Here is a 15,698-nt window from a genome sequence, read left to right on the forward strand (position 1 = left end):
CAAAAATAAAATAAAATAAAAACATTTAAAAAAAATAATGGAGGATATGATTCTATTCTTACAATTCTTTTGGTTTTATTGTGATAATTTGGTGATGTCTACAATTACTTCATCCTTTTTTTTAAACAAACATACAATTCATCTACCTTAAATCCTACACAGGCATTAGAAAGTAGCTCTTTAGAATACCTGGTAACAGAACGTGACCTTTAATTTATCAGAGTAGGTCCTCTGTTTTCTTATCTCCTCATCCTTGTTGTCTTTCATCTTTTGTTGCTAGCTTTTTATATACACAAGGAATCCTGTATGCAGAAAAGCGGGGCAGGGTGAGGAAGGTGTCTTTGGGGGAAATCACAATTTATTAAAAACAGGACATGAATCACAAAATTCATACTCTCATTTTTCCCTTATTAAGTTGATGGGATAATATCCCAAGCCAAATCTCTGTCTTTTAGTAGCAAATGGATAGCATTACTTTAAATATTTTAATAAAGGTATAATAGATACTATAACATGGATCCCCAAGAGAAGGGAACAAGAGGAGAGGTGTTTCTTAAGCCAATTAGATATTTTGTCATAGCATTTCATAATTCCTTCCCAGATGTTTTTGGGATGTCTACTGAGGATGACTAGTGGTCATCCATGCCTAATATCACCATTGCTTTGTATAAGAATTTATTGAAGTTGGAAATTGGAGACTTGCTGCTATAAATGAGGGGTTCAGCTATGATCTGAAATGTCAGCCATAAACTGACATTGTCTCATCCTAGCAAGCTTGGCACTTCCTAGTCATGTTAGTTAATTGGATTGCCTGGCAGGGTACTTGGGTTTTGGCTTTCTTTGTCAGTCAAATATGTAGCATTATAATAATGTGCTCTATTCTTCTTTAGAAGGACTGTTCAACAGAATTAGAACAGAAGACAATTATTTCATAATAAGAGTCTGGGGTCTTTGTCCCTGCAAGGCAGCAACAAACCTCCCAAAAAAGCATGAAGACAAAGCTATTAATCATTCATACCTTAGTAATTTTTAAAATTCTCCACCTAGGCCTATTCTCCCTGTTTCTTTCCTCGTATTGATATTCTACCCATCCTTTAAGAACCTTTTGAAATCTTACCTGTTCTGCCAAACCTTCTTTGCTGTATCAGCTCTCTATTCTCTGAATTCTTATGACAATTATGGTCTGCATAGTGTATTTGGCAGCTGATTACATGATGTTTTATAGCATGTCCTTATTTTTTACTATTTGCATATTTTGTTTCTAATTTATTTCATATATATTTCTTCCGAATTAAATTATAAGTTCCTTGAGGTCAGAGACACTATTCCCAGAATGGCTAGTGCATAGTAGGTCTTTAACAAATACATTTTTAGATTTTATTGATTGCTAGATCTGAAAGCAATGGTAAAGATTGTTTAATCTAGCCCCTCCTTTTGGGGGTGAAAAAACTGAAAACAAAGATGTTAAATGATTTGCTCAAGGTCACACAATTAATTTCCTAATTCCTAGTTTATATATACATATATATGTGTGTGTGTGTGTGTGTGTGTGTGTGTGTGGAAGGAAAGGACATATTGATAACATTGGAGAAAGAAAAGGAGTGAGTGGTAATTTGGGGATGGGGTCATTTCTGATGCTTGTTATGGGTAGAGACCCATCATCAGTCAAAGGGTAATGTCCTGGCACTGGATTGTGGAGTAAGGAGGATAGAAAGTCAGTGTCAGAGTTGAAGTAGCTTCATCTCTCATCCACAAGCCCTTGGAAGTCAATGAGGAACAAAATACTGGTATGAGATGACAGTGGTATAAGGGGAAAAGGATAGCTAAAATCTAGCTCCAAGCCTGCTACAGACATAGAAGGGTGGCCGTAGGGAACTCACTTAACCCCCACTGAACCTCAGTATCATGATCAATGAGAGAATTGTATTAGATGGTTTCTAAAGACCCAGCTCTCAAATTCTATGATTCTATTGACTGTCATGGCTTGAAGAGTATTAGCTGATAATAAAATTGCTGTGTTAGATCCATTATTCATGCCCAAATGAGTACAAACCAGCTCCTGGATGATAAGTGAGGCCAGGTTATAAAGTTGTAGAAGCTTTCAGAATGTAAAATCCAGTGGGAATGAACATTTTTTTCACTAGCATTGTAAATATAGTATCTAGAGTACCCAGAAAATTACCCAAAGTTTGAGGTATCCACTAAAAACTGTAGCTCAAAAGCCCCTACCAATATGTTTAGTTCTACAAAGTGAGCCCGGAAAAACAAATTGATTAGAAGCAAAAATATCTAATTAAACTGCATTACAAATTTGGTGACAAGAAGAGTTTCATTCTTCTGCTTTCATACTCAACAGGAGTATATACTCACCCACAGGTTGCCACACAACTAGTGTGAGGAGCGTGCATGACCAGGAAATATGTATAAATGAAACACATTTTGCAGACACATGTGGCCGGAACTGGAATTGGGGTAATCCACCCTTCCAATTCTCCTGAGACATAAATGTCATCTGATTATATTACTGTGCTGCTCTTGGCTGTTATCTATTGTCCGTTGTGTCCTTCCTGGGCAGGCATTGATTGCATCATACCCACTGGTCATCTAGTCGTGCCCTACACTGAACTGCCCTCTGCCTTCAGCCCCTATAATGAACCTAATTAACATGGAGTTGATGGCAGGAACATAAATGTTAGGTGATGCCAGCTGGGATACTGGCCTCCCCTTTGTCCAAAACCCCTGCCTTATATATATCTCCCTGGTCTTTGTTAGCACTGCTTCATAGTAATATCATTGAGCAGCTATCCTATCATCCCATACATGTGAATGTTTAAGTGGTACCACTTAATGATGACAGTAATGCAGAGTGCTCCTCCAGACTCCCCTACTATTTATTCTTTCCCTTCCATATTCATGCCAAGCACTAAAAGACTTCCAGCTGTAGAAAAAGAAGGGTTTCGGGTCAACTGGCTTCTCATGGAGACTTTTTTTTATTTATCAGCCACCCCTAGCTGACTGGCAGGCCTGTTCTGTTGCCGGACAAGAAGGAACATTATATCCTAGAGAGCCGCAGCTGCTCTTCGATGAAGATTAAAAAGGGCAGCATCTTGTCTAAGTCACTCACTGGTAGATGTCAGCACTGGACCTGTCAGACTTCTTGAAGGCCCTGTTCCTATGTTGTAGTGTTGAGAAACTCCTTAAAGAAGCCTGGCATGCTTCCCCTTGGGTTATTGCTAGTTATTCAGGCACACTGCCAGAAGAAGGTGGTGGGGGATAATTAATTCAGGTCTTCTCTGTTACAAAGGAAAACAAATATACCCCCCAACTTCTCTGTCCTCTCTCTGCCCCAATTCAAAAATCCTTAAATGAGCACCTACCTCATGCAAGGCACATCTATGTACACAGAAAGATAACTACTGAGTGTTCCACTTCTTGTATATTTTGTCATCACCAAATTTCAAGCAGTTTGGACGCCCAGCCAGTGTTAACATCTGGTGGTCCTTTGTAGGGTGAAAAAGAGGTTCATATGCAACTTCTTGTTGTTGTTGTTTGGTTGTTTTTCAGTTGTTATGTCCTACTCTTTGTGATCCCATTGGGGATTTTCTTGGAAAAGATACTGGAGTGGTTTGCCATTTCCAATTACAGTTCATTTTATAGATGAGGAAAGCAAGGCAAATAGGATTAAATGACTTGCCCAGGATCACACATCTAATAAGTATCTGAATTCAAATGTGGCTTCAGACACTTAGCCGTATGACCACTGGGAAAGCCATGTGACTGAGCCTGCCTCAGTTTACCCATTTGTAAAATGGGAACAATAATAATACCTACCTCGTGGGGGTATTATGAGGCTCAAAAGAGATACTATTTGTCAAGTGCCTTAAGAATTTTAAGTCTCGGGACAGCTAGGTGGTGCAGTGGATAGAGCACCGGCCCTGGATTCAGGAGGACCTGAGTTCAAATCCGGCCTCTGACACTTAATACTACTAGCTGTGTGACCCTGGGCAAGTCACTTAACCCCAATTGCCTCACCAAAAAAAAAAAAAAAAAAGAATTGTAAGTTTCAAAAAGCCTCTAAGCAGCAAAAATAGCTATCATAAAGCCCATGCACACATCAGTGAGGTTACCTTCAGACCACAGCATACTAACTTTAAATTCTGTAAGTTTTAGTCCTTAATGGAGAAATTTTCACTTATACAGATAAATGAGAAATTGTTATATGTGGATGATTATACAACTTATTTTTATGTGTGGGAAATTAAAAAAAAATTTACCTAAATTATTCTATGTATCTTCATTCTCTACTTCTGTATTTAGATACAGCCAAGAAATTATGCTCCCATTTAATAGTAATAAATAGTTAGAAACTGATATTTATTGACAAAAGAAAAATAAGTGTTTCAAACCCCCTTTCAGTTTTCTTTTTTAAGTTACCACACTTAAAAGTTTTAGATGATCCCCCTCTGGACCTTGGTGGGTACTGACAATAAACAAATATATCTTTTTTGTTATTCTTCATGGATTCACAATTCCATAAACTCTCTCATTTCTGAAGGTTTGCTATTTCACATTAAGAACCGACACCTTTATTTAAAAGAAATGAATAAAATTACAGTTCAAAAGTAACAATCTAAGAAAATGGAAGGAAGAAAAAGCACACATTAGTGAAATTCATATTACAGGCATATCCTGATAGACTGATGGATATAAAAGTACAAGTAGGATTTTACGTTGTTTCTTTTTCTCAAGCCCAGCACAAAATTTAGCTCCAACTCAAGGATTTGACCTTTATTTTTCCTTTCTGCTCACCTTGATTCTTTGAAATTACTTTTTTTTTTCTTTTTAAGTCTATTGGTTCATCCAGAATTAATATACCACAATGTGACCAAATATTATCTGTTAGGTAGAAAAATGAAACCACGTAAAATTTTATCAAAATAACCAGTGTTGTAGCTCTGTGATCATCTTTTCTTTCACATTCCTTATTGCTGGAGCCTCCCTTGACAGAATGGGTTCACTTAGCCCTAGACATCACAATGGCTACTCCAATTAGAGCTCTGTGCACATCAATTGTTTGCAGTGTTATTACCACTGGCAGGCCTGCCTCCTGTCAAAATCCTTAATGCTTGAACAATTCAGAAGAAAATGAATTCAAATTTTTCATGCAGATTGATTACTTGGAAATAACTTCATCAGAGCACTGTGTTGTTGGTGAAATTTTCAATGGAGGCACCAACAGATTTAATCCAAGCACAATTGTCTAGGGGGAGAAAAACAAACAAACCTCAGTCTTATTTTATGGAGGGAAGGGATGCGTGAAACTAGATGGTTATCTTTTAGCTCTTCAGCAAGAAGTGCCTGTTTTCATAAATCTAACCTTTATATACACAGAAGATTGCCACAATCAAGTTTGATATCTTTGTCTTTGTCTTTGCCTCTCATATACCCACACACATAAAGAGAATAGTTTATTAGTCCTTTTCATATCTCTGATTTGTAGAGGCTTTAAGTAAAACCATTATTGTTCTCATTTGAGTGTTTACCTTTGATTTGATCATGTGAAGGAATATAGAAATATGATTATCTTTGTGTATTGTTGACTCTTACTGGAACTTCTAAAATGTTCTACACCACTTTATTCCACCCATTACTGAGTCTGTTTCTTTGATATTTCACATAAGCTCCATCTAATAAGGTTAAACCCCAGTGTAATTTGGTTTTGTGCACATTCTCACCCTTTCCAGGCTCAAGAAATCTCATTTAAAATTATATTTGTCCATATCAAGTGGTTCAAATTTTAAAAGATTTATTTTCTTCTGTTTGTGCTCCATTCAAGACAGTATTAAAGGGATGGTTGCTGAAAATTTAGATACGGAAGCAATGATCACAAAACAACAACAAAATAACTTAACTGAAAACAACTTGTACCAAACTAACTTATTTCCTTTTCCCAACATTATTTGTAAATCAGGGGAATGCCCTTATGCTAGGCTTTTAAAAAATCATGAAATAAGGTTTTTGCTTTTCAACACTGTTTTATTTAAGCAAGGGTTAGAGTAGGGTACTCATATCATGAGAGAGTTTTCAAGTGGTCAGTTAAGAGACTGCATATGCAGCTCCCTTGGAGTTTCAACCACACCAAGACACTTGAAGTTGAGACACCATTGTAGCCTAGTGAGTTCTCATCATTTCTGGGAAGTCACTGGGGCTTTCTGTAAGGGTCTTTTATTTGTTTAGTTTTTATTACTTTTTTCCTAAGCCAAGCCTAAACATTTGGATACAACTGTTGCTGTTACCGTGCCTGCCTATATACTCTGTGATTTAGGCTATTTTTTTTTTCAGGACAATGAGGGTTAAGTGACTTGCCCAGGGTCACACAGCTAGTAACTGTCAAGTGTCTGAGGCCAGATTAGAACTCAGGTCCTCCTGAATCCAGGCCTGGTGCTTTATCTACTGTGCCACCTAGCTGCCCCAATTTAGTCTATTCTTCAGAGGTTTCTGGAATACCCATTTAAGTACTTGTAATGCCAAGAACAGGCTGTTTTATTGAGGAGTCATCTACCAGACATATGCTAAAGTAACCTCATTCCTACCCTTTCCACAGCAATAAACATAGTTTACCTAGATTTTAGTAAAACATTTGACAGAGATCATCAGAAATCACATTTATTCATGTCCCTTTCTAATCTAATGATTGGTTGTATCATTTATATTTAATTTGTCTTCTAAATGTATATTACTCAAGACAGTATTAAAAAGATGGTTTCTGAACATCCAGAAAAGGAAGCTCTAATTAGAGAAATGAAGCATGATTTCATCAAGAACAGTCATGCCAGACTAAATATATTTTCCTTTTTTGACAAGATTACTAGGCTGACAGAGTAAGAGAATACTGTAGCTATGGTTTACCTAGATGTTAGCAATGTATTTCATAAAGCTTCTCATGCTATTCTTTTTTAAAAGGGCATAACAATCTGGGCTAGGTCATAGTAAAATTAAGTGGACTAGGAAGTGATTGAAAGTCTGTGCCTAGGGGCAGATAGATGGCACAGTGGATAAAGCACCAGGCCTGGATACAGGAGGACCTAAGTTCAAATCTGGCCTCAGACACTTGACACTTACTAGTTGTGTGAGCCTGGGCAAGTCACTTAATCCTCATTGCCCTGCCGAAAAAAGAAAAAAAAAGAAAAACAAAAACAAAAGAAAAGAAAGTCTGTGCCTAAAGAATAATCATTAATGTTTCCATTTATGTAGTCTTCCTCATTTGGATAGAGGTATTTACTGGAATGCTGGAATGCTCTACAAATCTGTATTTTGTCAATTTAACAATTTTATCCTTTATTGATAACTTAAAGTTATAGATAATATGCTTACCGGATTTACAGAAAATAAAAACTGAGAGGGACACCTAATACACTGGATGACAGTCATTTTAAAGAATTTGGCATGCTAAAATAATGACCTATATTGCAGAAGATGAAATTTAATAGGAATAAATACAAATTCTTACACTGGGATTCCAAAGTCAATTTCACAAGTATAAGGTAGAGATGGCATGGCTAGTTTGTTTACAAAAGATCTAGGAGCTTCAGTGGACTACAAACTCTATAGGAGTCAATAAGGGCAACTAAAAATAGCTAATGCAATTATAGGCCTCATTGAAAGGTATGGTATCCATGATTAGGAAGAGAATAGATACACAGTAGTGTGCATTAGTGAGACTACATCTGATATATTCTTTTGAATTGTTCAGTCGTTTCAGTCACGTCCAAATCTTTGTGACCCCATTTGGGGGTTTTCTTGGCAAAGTTACTGGAATGATTTGCCCTTTCCTTCTCCAACTCATTTTATAGATGAGGAAACTGAGGCAAACAGAGTTGTAAATGTTTAAGGCTGGATTTGAACTCAGGTTTCCTGACTCCAGTCCCAGAGCCACCTACCTGCCTCATTGATAAATTGGAGGGCAGTAAAAGAAGGGCAAGCAGGATATTGAAGGGTTTTGAGGACTGTTTAAAAAAACTGGGAATGTTTAATCTGGAGATAGGAAGGCTATATTGAAGTGTGCCTCTCATCATTCTTCATTTTTACTTCTTCTTGGAAAAGCATCCTCTGCTATTGATACCTAGCTATACAAGCATATTAGAGGTTTTCACATGAGACAGTGATTCGGTTTTTCTTTTCTTAAGTAGACTTGAAAATGAAATAGGAACCATGCAAACAAGTTGCAGAGGGGTAGCTTTAGTCATTGATGCAGGGAAAATTCACTAATAATTAGAGCTATCCAAACTGGGCCTCTCTAGTAAGATAGAGGCTCCTCTCCCACTGGAGTGCTTCAAAGGCCAGATGACCTCTCACCAAATATGTCATAGAAGGAGTTCAGGTTCAGGTTTGGGTTGGACTCATTGGCTACCAAGATCCCTTCTAGTTCAACAATGATGTGGTTTTGTGCAAAATAGCATCAGGAAAATAGACAAGATCTTAGTCTGTCACTATCGATTTATTAAGATGCAATAAGTTTAAAGTAAATATGTGAAATAAAATGCTCTATTTATTACCCCCTATCTGTAGAATGTGGCTATTATAGTATAGCAAGAGATACTCATCACTAAAGCTAAAGAACTTGAGCCAGAACCCCTATTTTTGCTCTTTTTACATGGGTGATCTTGGACAAATCAGTTAACTTCAGCTTTGTCATCTGTAATATTAGGGAGTTGAAACAGATGACAATTACATCTCTAACTCCTATGATTCTCATGAAAATTAACACAAGACATCAGAATTGAAATGTAAGGGAAGCCTCTTGGTGGTACACCAACCAATCTGAAGTTTTTTATCCCTGACTGCTAAACAGGTGTGGGAATCAGATACTGAAAACAGGAATCTCCCCTTTCCTTCATTAGATGTTACCTTCAATAAGGAACAATAGCATTTAGATAAAATGTTTCATCACAAAAATTGCTCCCACTCTCAATTATTGTTATTATTGGAGGTATTTTGTTTATTTACTTTTTGGCCACGGCACAAGAGCAAGTTAAAGAATTTATATACATTCATACATGCACACATGCATACATACATATATCCATACCTACACACACACATACATACATATAAATTTTTCCCCTTGAGTAGATAGATGTTCTGTCTAGTTTTAATTCTACTGCCCCCTTGAGAGGAAATAGAAAGCTCATTTCCAGAGTAAAACTATTCTGTCCAATTAACGCCCACTGAAGTGGCAGAAACTTCTGACTTTTAGTGCTTCTGAGAACCCACTTATGTTGTCAACTTATTCTAAACAGGAAGCAGTTGTGAAATGTAGTGAAAAAGTTTCTGAACGACCTAGATTTGAGGACTGGCCATGTCACTTTGTAACTTGGGCAACTTATGAATCCTTTCAGCCTCTTTTATGTATGTAGGAGGAGGAGACTGAATCAAATTATCTCTGGGTCCCTCTCAGTTCTAAACAGTGTTGATTGTCCTCTGAACTCGAGCTAGTAGTTAAGAGTTCTGTGTTGTGATATAGAGACCTGGCTTCTACTTCTGGCTATGTCACTAAATGTCTTTGCGCAAGTCATTCAACTGCTCTCTGAAAAATGAGGAATTTAGACAGATTGATTTCTATGATGTCTTCTAAATCCTATGATATGCTTATTAGGACTCATTTTAATTAATTTTACAGTTTCTATCTATTCTGACTTGCCTACTATTACTTTGCCCAGGTCCATATTCTCTCTTCCCCTCTTTGTTCCCTCACTCACTCTTGCTCCTGTTACAAAGGGTTCATATGATTATGTTAACTGAAAGTTACATTAAGGTTTTCAATCAGTAGCCATTGAACATAATCTTAGCACCATTCATTAATTTCTTTATGAATTTCTTTCAGTAAGTGGAACACATGAGAGAGGGTGTGTAATTTTCACTCTTCCTTTTCCAAAGTTTTCCAAACAGAAGATATAGAAATTTCTTATTGGACAATCCTTAAAAGAAACCAGGAGGGGCAGCTAGGTGGCGCAGTGGATAGAGCACCAGCCCTGAAGTCAGGAGTACCTGAGTTCAAATCCGGCCTCAGACACTTAACACTTACTAGCTGTGTGACCCTGGGCAAGTCACTTAACCCCAATTGCCTCACTAAAAAAAAAAAAAAAAAGAAACCAGGAAAGATCTTCTAAGCCCTTTATAACATTTCCCAGTGATCAAGTTTATATTTTGAGGCCCAGTTCAGAGTCAGGATCAAAGAAATATGGGATAGAGAGTGTCTACCCAGGGTTACTGTAGTATTGAGTAAAGAATTTTGGAAGGGAAGAATGAATATTTTAAAATTCCAAGCTAAAAGTGTAAGATGCTATTTTAGAGCAGATAATAGGGTTTCTGTGTCCTCTTCTCCCAAGATCTATAACAGCACTCCTGATCTGTGCCCTCCTTCCAAGACGCTTCTCAAAGGAGTTAAAAAGCACAGGTACTCAAGTGTCATGGACCTTAAAGGTTATTCTATCCAAGCAACAGTCAAAACTACATGAGACCAATCCCATTCAGTTCAATCTACCAAGCCTTTAATAAGTGCACACTATGTGCAAGATACTATACTAGGCACAGGGGATACAACCCCACCCCTTTTTGTCTCCTTGCCCTGGCTTTCCATATATATGCCACAGGGTTCTGGGGATCAACTGACATGATATTTGAAAGCACTTAGCACAGTGCCTGCCTCATAATTGAGCACTATATAAATACTAGCTATTACTATTGCTTTCAATTTCTTTTTCATGTTGCTAGTGTTGTCCCCTATCTTCTGATCTATGATTAACAATAAATTATATAATGGTTGCATTTGTATACATCTAATTCTTCTGCAGCAGCTAAGCAAGCATGTTAAATAACACTAGCCATGTGACTTCTTCTTAGCAAAGTACATAAAGAATCCCTACTCAGATTTAGACTATCTCTACCTTCTACCTCCCCACCCCCACCCCCACCCCCTCCCTGCAAATGCTTTGCATTAAATGTTCAGGAATGAACTTGTCTGGTACAGCAAAAACTATCATAACTAAATTAAAAAGTCCTTATTGATGGAGGAAAATCTAGAATAAAAAGTATCAAGACCCGCCTTTGGTCATAAAACTGGAAAAAAATGAAATTGTCCACTGGTATCTGACTATAAAGCTTCATTAGGACAGAGGTGACACCAGCTTTCTTGAAAGCTATGTGAGGGAAATGTAGATGCTAACAGGTTCAATTAACCTGGAAAAGCTTTACATATGGGCATGGTTGTACATGCTTCAGCAAGGCCAAGGACTGGCCTAAGTTTGGGAAGGCTCATCACTAAGTTGAGATAAGGGTGATTTAAAAAAAAAACCATGACATCTCTCAAAAATAAGTTACCAAGGGGCAGCTATGTGGCGCAGTGGATTGAGCACCAGTCCTGGATTCAGGAGGACATGAGTTCAAATCTGACCTCAGTCACTTGACATACTTACTAGCTGTGTGACCCTAGGCAAGTCACTTAACCCCAATTGCTTCACTAAAAAAAAAAAAGTTACCAAATTACAGAGGGGCTACAATCCCTGTTGGTGGAAGGAATAACCACACTGATGAAGTTTTGGGTCCTTGAAGCGTATAAATTCATATAAAAAATTATACATTTGGAAAAGTAGTTCTTGTTGATGGCTAAATACCATTTTTGATTGTGTCAAAAGTATTGACAATTTAAGATTGTATCTTTCATTTTGAAAGAAAGTCATTCAAACTTTATGATTCAAAAAAAAGGCCCTCTACTCATTTTAATCCTTTGTCAACAGTATGGTAAAGAGAGTTCCATAGCGAGCTCAATGTCAAAAAGAGCAAAAAATTTCATCTTGGAAAACTTTTGTGACATGCATCTTAGCCTTTCTACTAAGATTGAAGATAGCCTATATATTTGTGTTGTTGTTATATTAGTGAAATTACCACTTTCTCCAGAAAGGTTGGTAGCAATTATCTTCTATAGTCTCACCCACTTCTCAGGTACCAACTGAGGTGTTCCCTAAGTTTGGAAGACCATAGTATCATACTACTTATGTTCTGTGGAAGGACATAGTACTATACTCCTTTGCTGCCAAACAATAGAATGTTAGTCTATTTTTTTATCTCTAAGTGCTTTCTAGATTAAAATATAATTCAGATTACAAGTAGTGTTCAAAGCCATTTTAAAGAGAGGATTTTTCAGGTAGTTTTTTTTTTCTTTTCATAAGAAGGCATGCCCTCCAAGCAACCTGCCCATGAACTGAAGGCAGGCTAGTTCTATTAGTGCTTGGTGCTGGTGGTTTGCTTTTTCTCCTTAAGCTATCTGATATACTTAAGAAAAAGCTACCAAGTAATATGGTCTGATTGTATGAAATATGAACAACAAAATCTTCTTTCAAATGGGATATGCCTTAACAGGCTGAGATTTGGATAAGCTTAAAGGACACTCAAATTAAGTCACTTTTGTCAAAGCCTTCTCCCTTAATAACACATCTTGTTGATGTAGAATGTATTATCTGTGATCTTGTGATGTACAAGTGATTGATTACCCAATTTGTTTGTATCTCACTAGAAATGTTTGGTCTCTGTGGTTTCCTTATATGAGGTGAATAAGAATTTCTATTTTCTGAATAGGAAATAAAGTATGTCAGGCTTATTTTAGATGGCTGGAGTGTGCCTTAGATGGTATTAAGGTTTTGTTTTCTTTAAATGATTAATCTGGAGTAAGAGGTTGGATGTATTTTGAAAAATTAAACCTGTTTCACCTGAACATGTTTAACTAGTTAATAAGAAATATCAAAACAGACAAAACCCTGAGGTCAATGGTCATTTTTTGTAAAGCCATTATATGATGTTTAAATTTGTTGTTTGGGTCTGTCTATAACATAAGTTTAATAACCTAGCTCAAATGCAGATTTCTAATTTTCAATTAACATAGGAATAATTTTGTTTGCTAAAATAAAATAAATGAATGAATGAAAGTCTGAAACATGAAATGTTCTAGGTAGAACTTTTTAAAATTCCAAATTTCAAAAAAATCATGTGGCAACTGTATAGCTCAAGCTTTAAGTATTAACTTTTAACCTTTGACCTTACAGATTTTAACCAATGAAATGTCTCTTTAAACTTTAAAGGAAACAATGATAACGAGCGCCTGGCGATTGCTAGACAGCGAATTCCATATCGACTTGGTCGAGTAGTTGATGAATGGCTACTCGACAAAGGTAAAAAACATTGATTAAAACTTCAAATAAAAAAATAATTTGAACATAACCAAGTAGTACTTCATTGTAACACTAATAAACATAAAAAATAAATTTTCAGTAAAACTAAATTAAAAACAAATTTAAAACAGTAAAATGTAGATAGTAATATTTGCATACCTTGTATAATAATTTCTATACATTTTAGAAGTACCAGCTGTATAATAATCTTACCCTGTTAACTTAAGGTTAAAGGGACTGTTAAATATAATCCACTAACTCAATCTATGAAGGTACTGATAGCAAACATTAACCCAAAATGATAAATCATTCATAGATGATATTACATGTTCCAACATCTAAATTATTAACTAAAATATATGTAGTTCTGATATCTTCATTATGGTCCTGAAAAACTCTTTGTTTAAACTGTAGGTATCTTAAATAGTGGGCAATATGGATTGCCGGTCAAAACAAAGTCCCTTTAACGTTTGCAACTTTCTAAGAGGATTTGGGAACAAACCCTAATTAAAACTGGACTTAAAGTTGTGTGCATGCTCTTTTATTAGCAGAAACCAGTCTGCTAAAGTGGATTTTCAATTTGATAATAATGGTACTGTTTCTGAAGATTTCTGTTGAATGAAAATGTGCCATGATTTCTCCATTGGTATGTGTATCATTCCTGAAGCCGCTTTTACATCTAAGACTCTTTTCTTTTTTCTTTTGTTTTAATTGATAGACTTGCTGAAAGCCAATCAGATCTATTTATTTATACATTTCAAATCCTTGCCTTGGACGTGATCAGTGTGAACCATGCATTTCTTTTCAGTGTGAATGCCGGAGAAATAAAATGATTCAAATGAGCCAATGAAACATTACCTTTTTCAAATAAACTCTCATTTACCATATTGTCTATATGGCCTTTACCTGAATTATGAGACCTTTAAATCTTAAATTAAAAAAAAAATAAACTTAATATTCTATAGTTGCAGGTTAGTATCTGTCAGTGGTTATTTCGGTGTGGCAAATCCTTGAAATGTTAAAAATCCTGCCAAAGATTTTGCATTTTTGAATTTGACAACCAAGACTCAAAAGTGAAATAGCAAGACCTCAAGAAAAAAGGGGGAAAGGATCTACTAAAACTAAATTTGGTATAGAAATCTTTGATTGGTCTTTTAGCAAAAGTAACCCATTGAAAGTTAATTAAGCAATTATAAGTATTTACCAATATTATGCATTTCATGGACACCTCATTAAAAAGCAATGAATTATGAGTCAAATGCCTATCTTATAGTTTATTGCTCTCATTATTCACCCCATGAAAGATTTGTTTTATCATCCTGTTTAGAATGTAGAGTTCACAATCAACATTTTTGCATGTATGTAATGTTATTTTTACAGGGCGTCAGCTCACAATCTTCAATAGCCAAGCAACCATTATAATTGGCGGGAAAGAGCAGGGCCACCCCTTCCAGGGCCAGCTGTCTGGTCTTTACTACAATGGCTTGAAAGTTCTGAATATGGCAGCCGAAAATGACGCCAACATCGCGATAGTGGGAAATGTGAGACTGGTTGGTGAAGTGCCTTCCTCTATGACAACTGAGTCAACAGCCACAGCCATGCAGTCTGAGATGTCCACATCCATTATGGAAACCACCACCACCCTGGCTACCAGCACAGCCAGAAGAGGAAAGCCACCTACAAAAGAACCCATTAGCCAGGTGAGTGTGCCTGCCTCCTTTTATATGCTTCAGCCTTTATAGATCATTTTTTGGTAGATTAAACTGTTTTAGGCTTTATTTATCAAAGCGTCCTTTGCGCCTTGCTTATTCTGTTGTGCCTCATTTGATTCAGGCGCCTTTGCTTATGGATCACGTGAGCAGAGTTGTGTAGTAGAAAGTCAAGTGATAGCTCCAAAGCTTGACATCAAGCCTACGAGAGTAATCGGAGTTTTTAAGATCCGGAAAATTTTCTGTAAATGACATAGGAATGCTTATTTATCTGATTAAGTTTAAAAAAAAAAAAGGTGAGTTTGTTAAATATTTTAAATATCTGTTTGGGAAACATTTGCTCAAAATATGTTTCCTCAAGAAAAACTATGAATCAGTTGAGTATCCCTGGAGAGGTGACAATTTCTGAATTAGTTTTATTGTTTTTTTTCTGGAGATTCAGATGTGGCTTGTCATGTTCTTCTCTTTACATATTTAAGCCAAACCTGAGGGTGGAACAATTGGAGGGTGAGGACATTGTATAGGAGATAAAAAAAATGGGGTAAGGAATTAAGCAAAATTTGTGACTAATTTCTCATTAGAACCCATTTTGGTCATTTTTTAATGGTTAAACTTCTTTTAAGTGGAAAGTAAATTAATGCTGAATCTGTGCGAGTAAAGAAGTGTTCATTTAGGAGATGAAACATTGTCATAGGTATAGTTTGGCTCTCTCTGGAAACTTTCTTGACTTTAGAATAGATTTTCTCACCTACCCTATGTTCTTTCA

At 36.3% G+C, this 15,698-nt stretch overlaps 1 protein-coding gene across 30 annotated transcripts in view; it reads left to right on the plus strand.

The window, feature by feature from the left end:
• The window catches only part of NRXN1 (neurexin 1), a 1,484,103-nt gene that overhangs the window by 1,279,795 nt on the left and 188,610 nt on the right, over positions 1–15,698 (plus strand). For 19 of the 30 annotated variants that reach the window (XM_043990256.1, XM_043990261.1, XM_043990257.1 and 16 more), the window contains 2 exons: positions 13,134–13,223; positions 14,604–14,923. In XM_043990256.1, coding sequence (XP_043846191.1) covers positions 13,134–13,223; positions 14,604–14,923 — 410 coding nt within the window. The remainder of the gene's footprint in view (positions 1–13,133; positions 13,224–14,603; positions 14,924–15,698) is intronic. The other 11 variants (XM_043990273.1, XM_043990274.1, XM_043990276.1 and 8 more) reach the window with 1 other exon arrangement.

This window comes from Dromiciops gliroides, chromosome 2 (genome assembly GCF_019393635.1).
Source record: "Dromiciops gliroides isolate mDroGli1 chromosome 2, mDroGli1.pri, whole genome shotgun sequence".
NCBI classification, from domain to species: domain Eukaryota; kingdom Metazoa; phylum Chordata; class Mammalia; order Microbiotheria; family Microbiotheriidae; genus Dromiciops; species Dromiciops gliroides.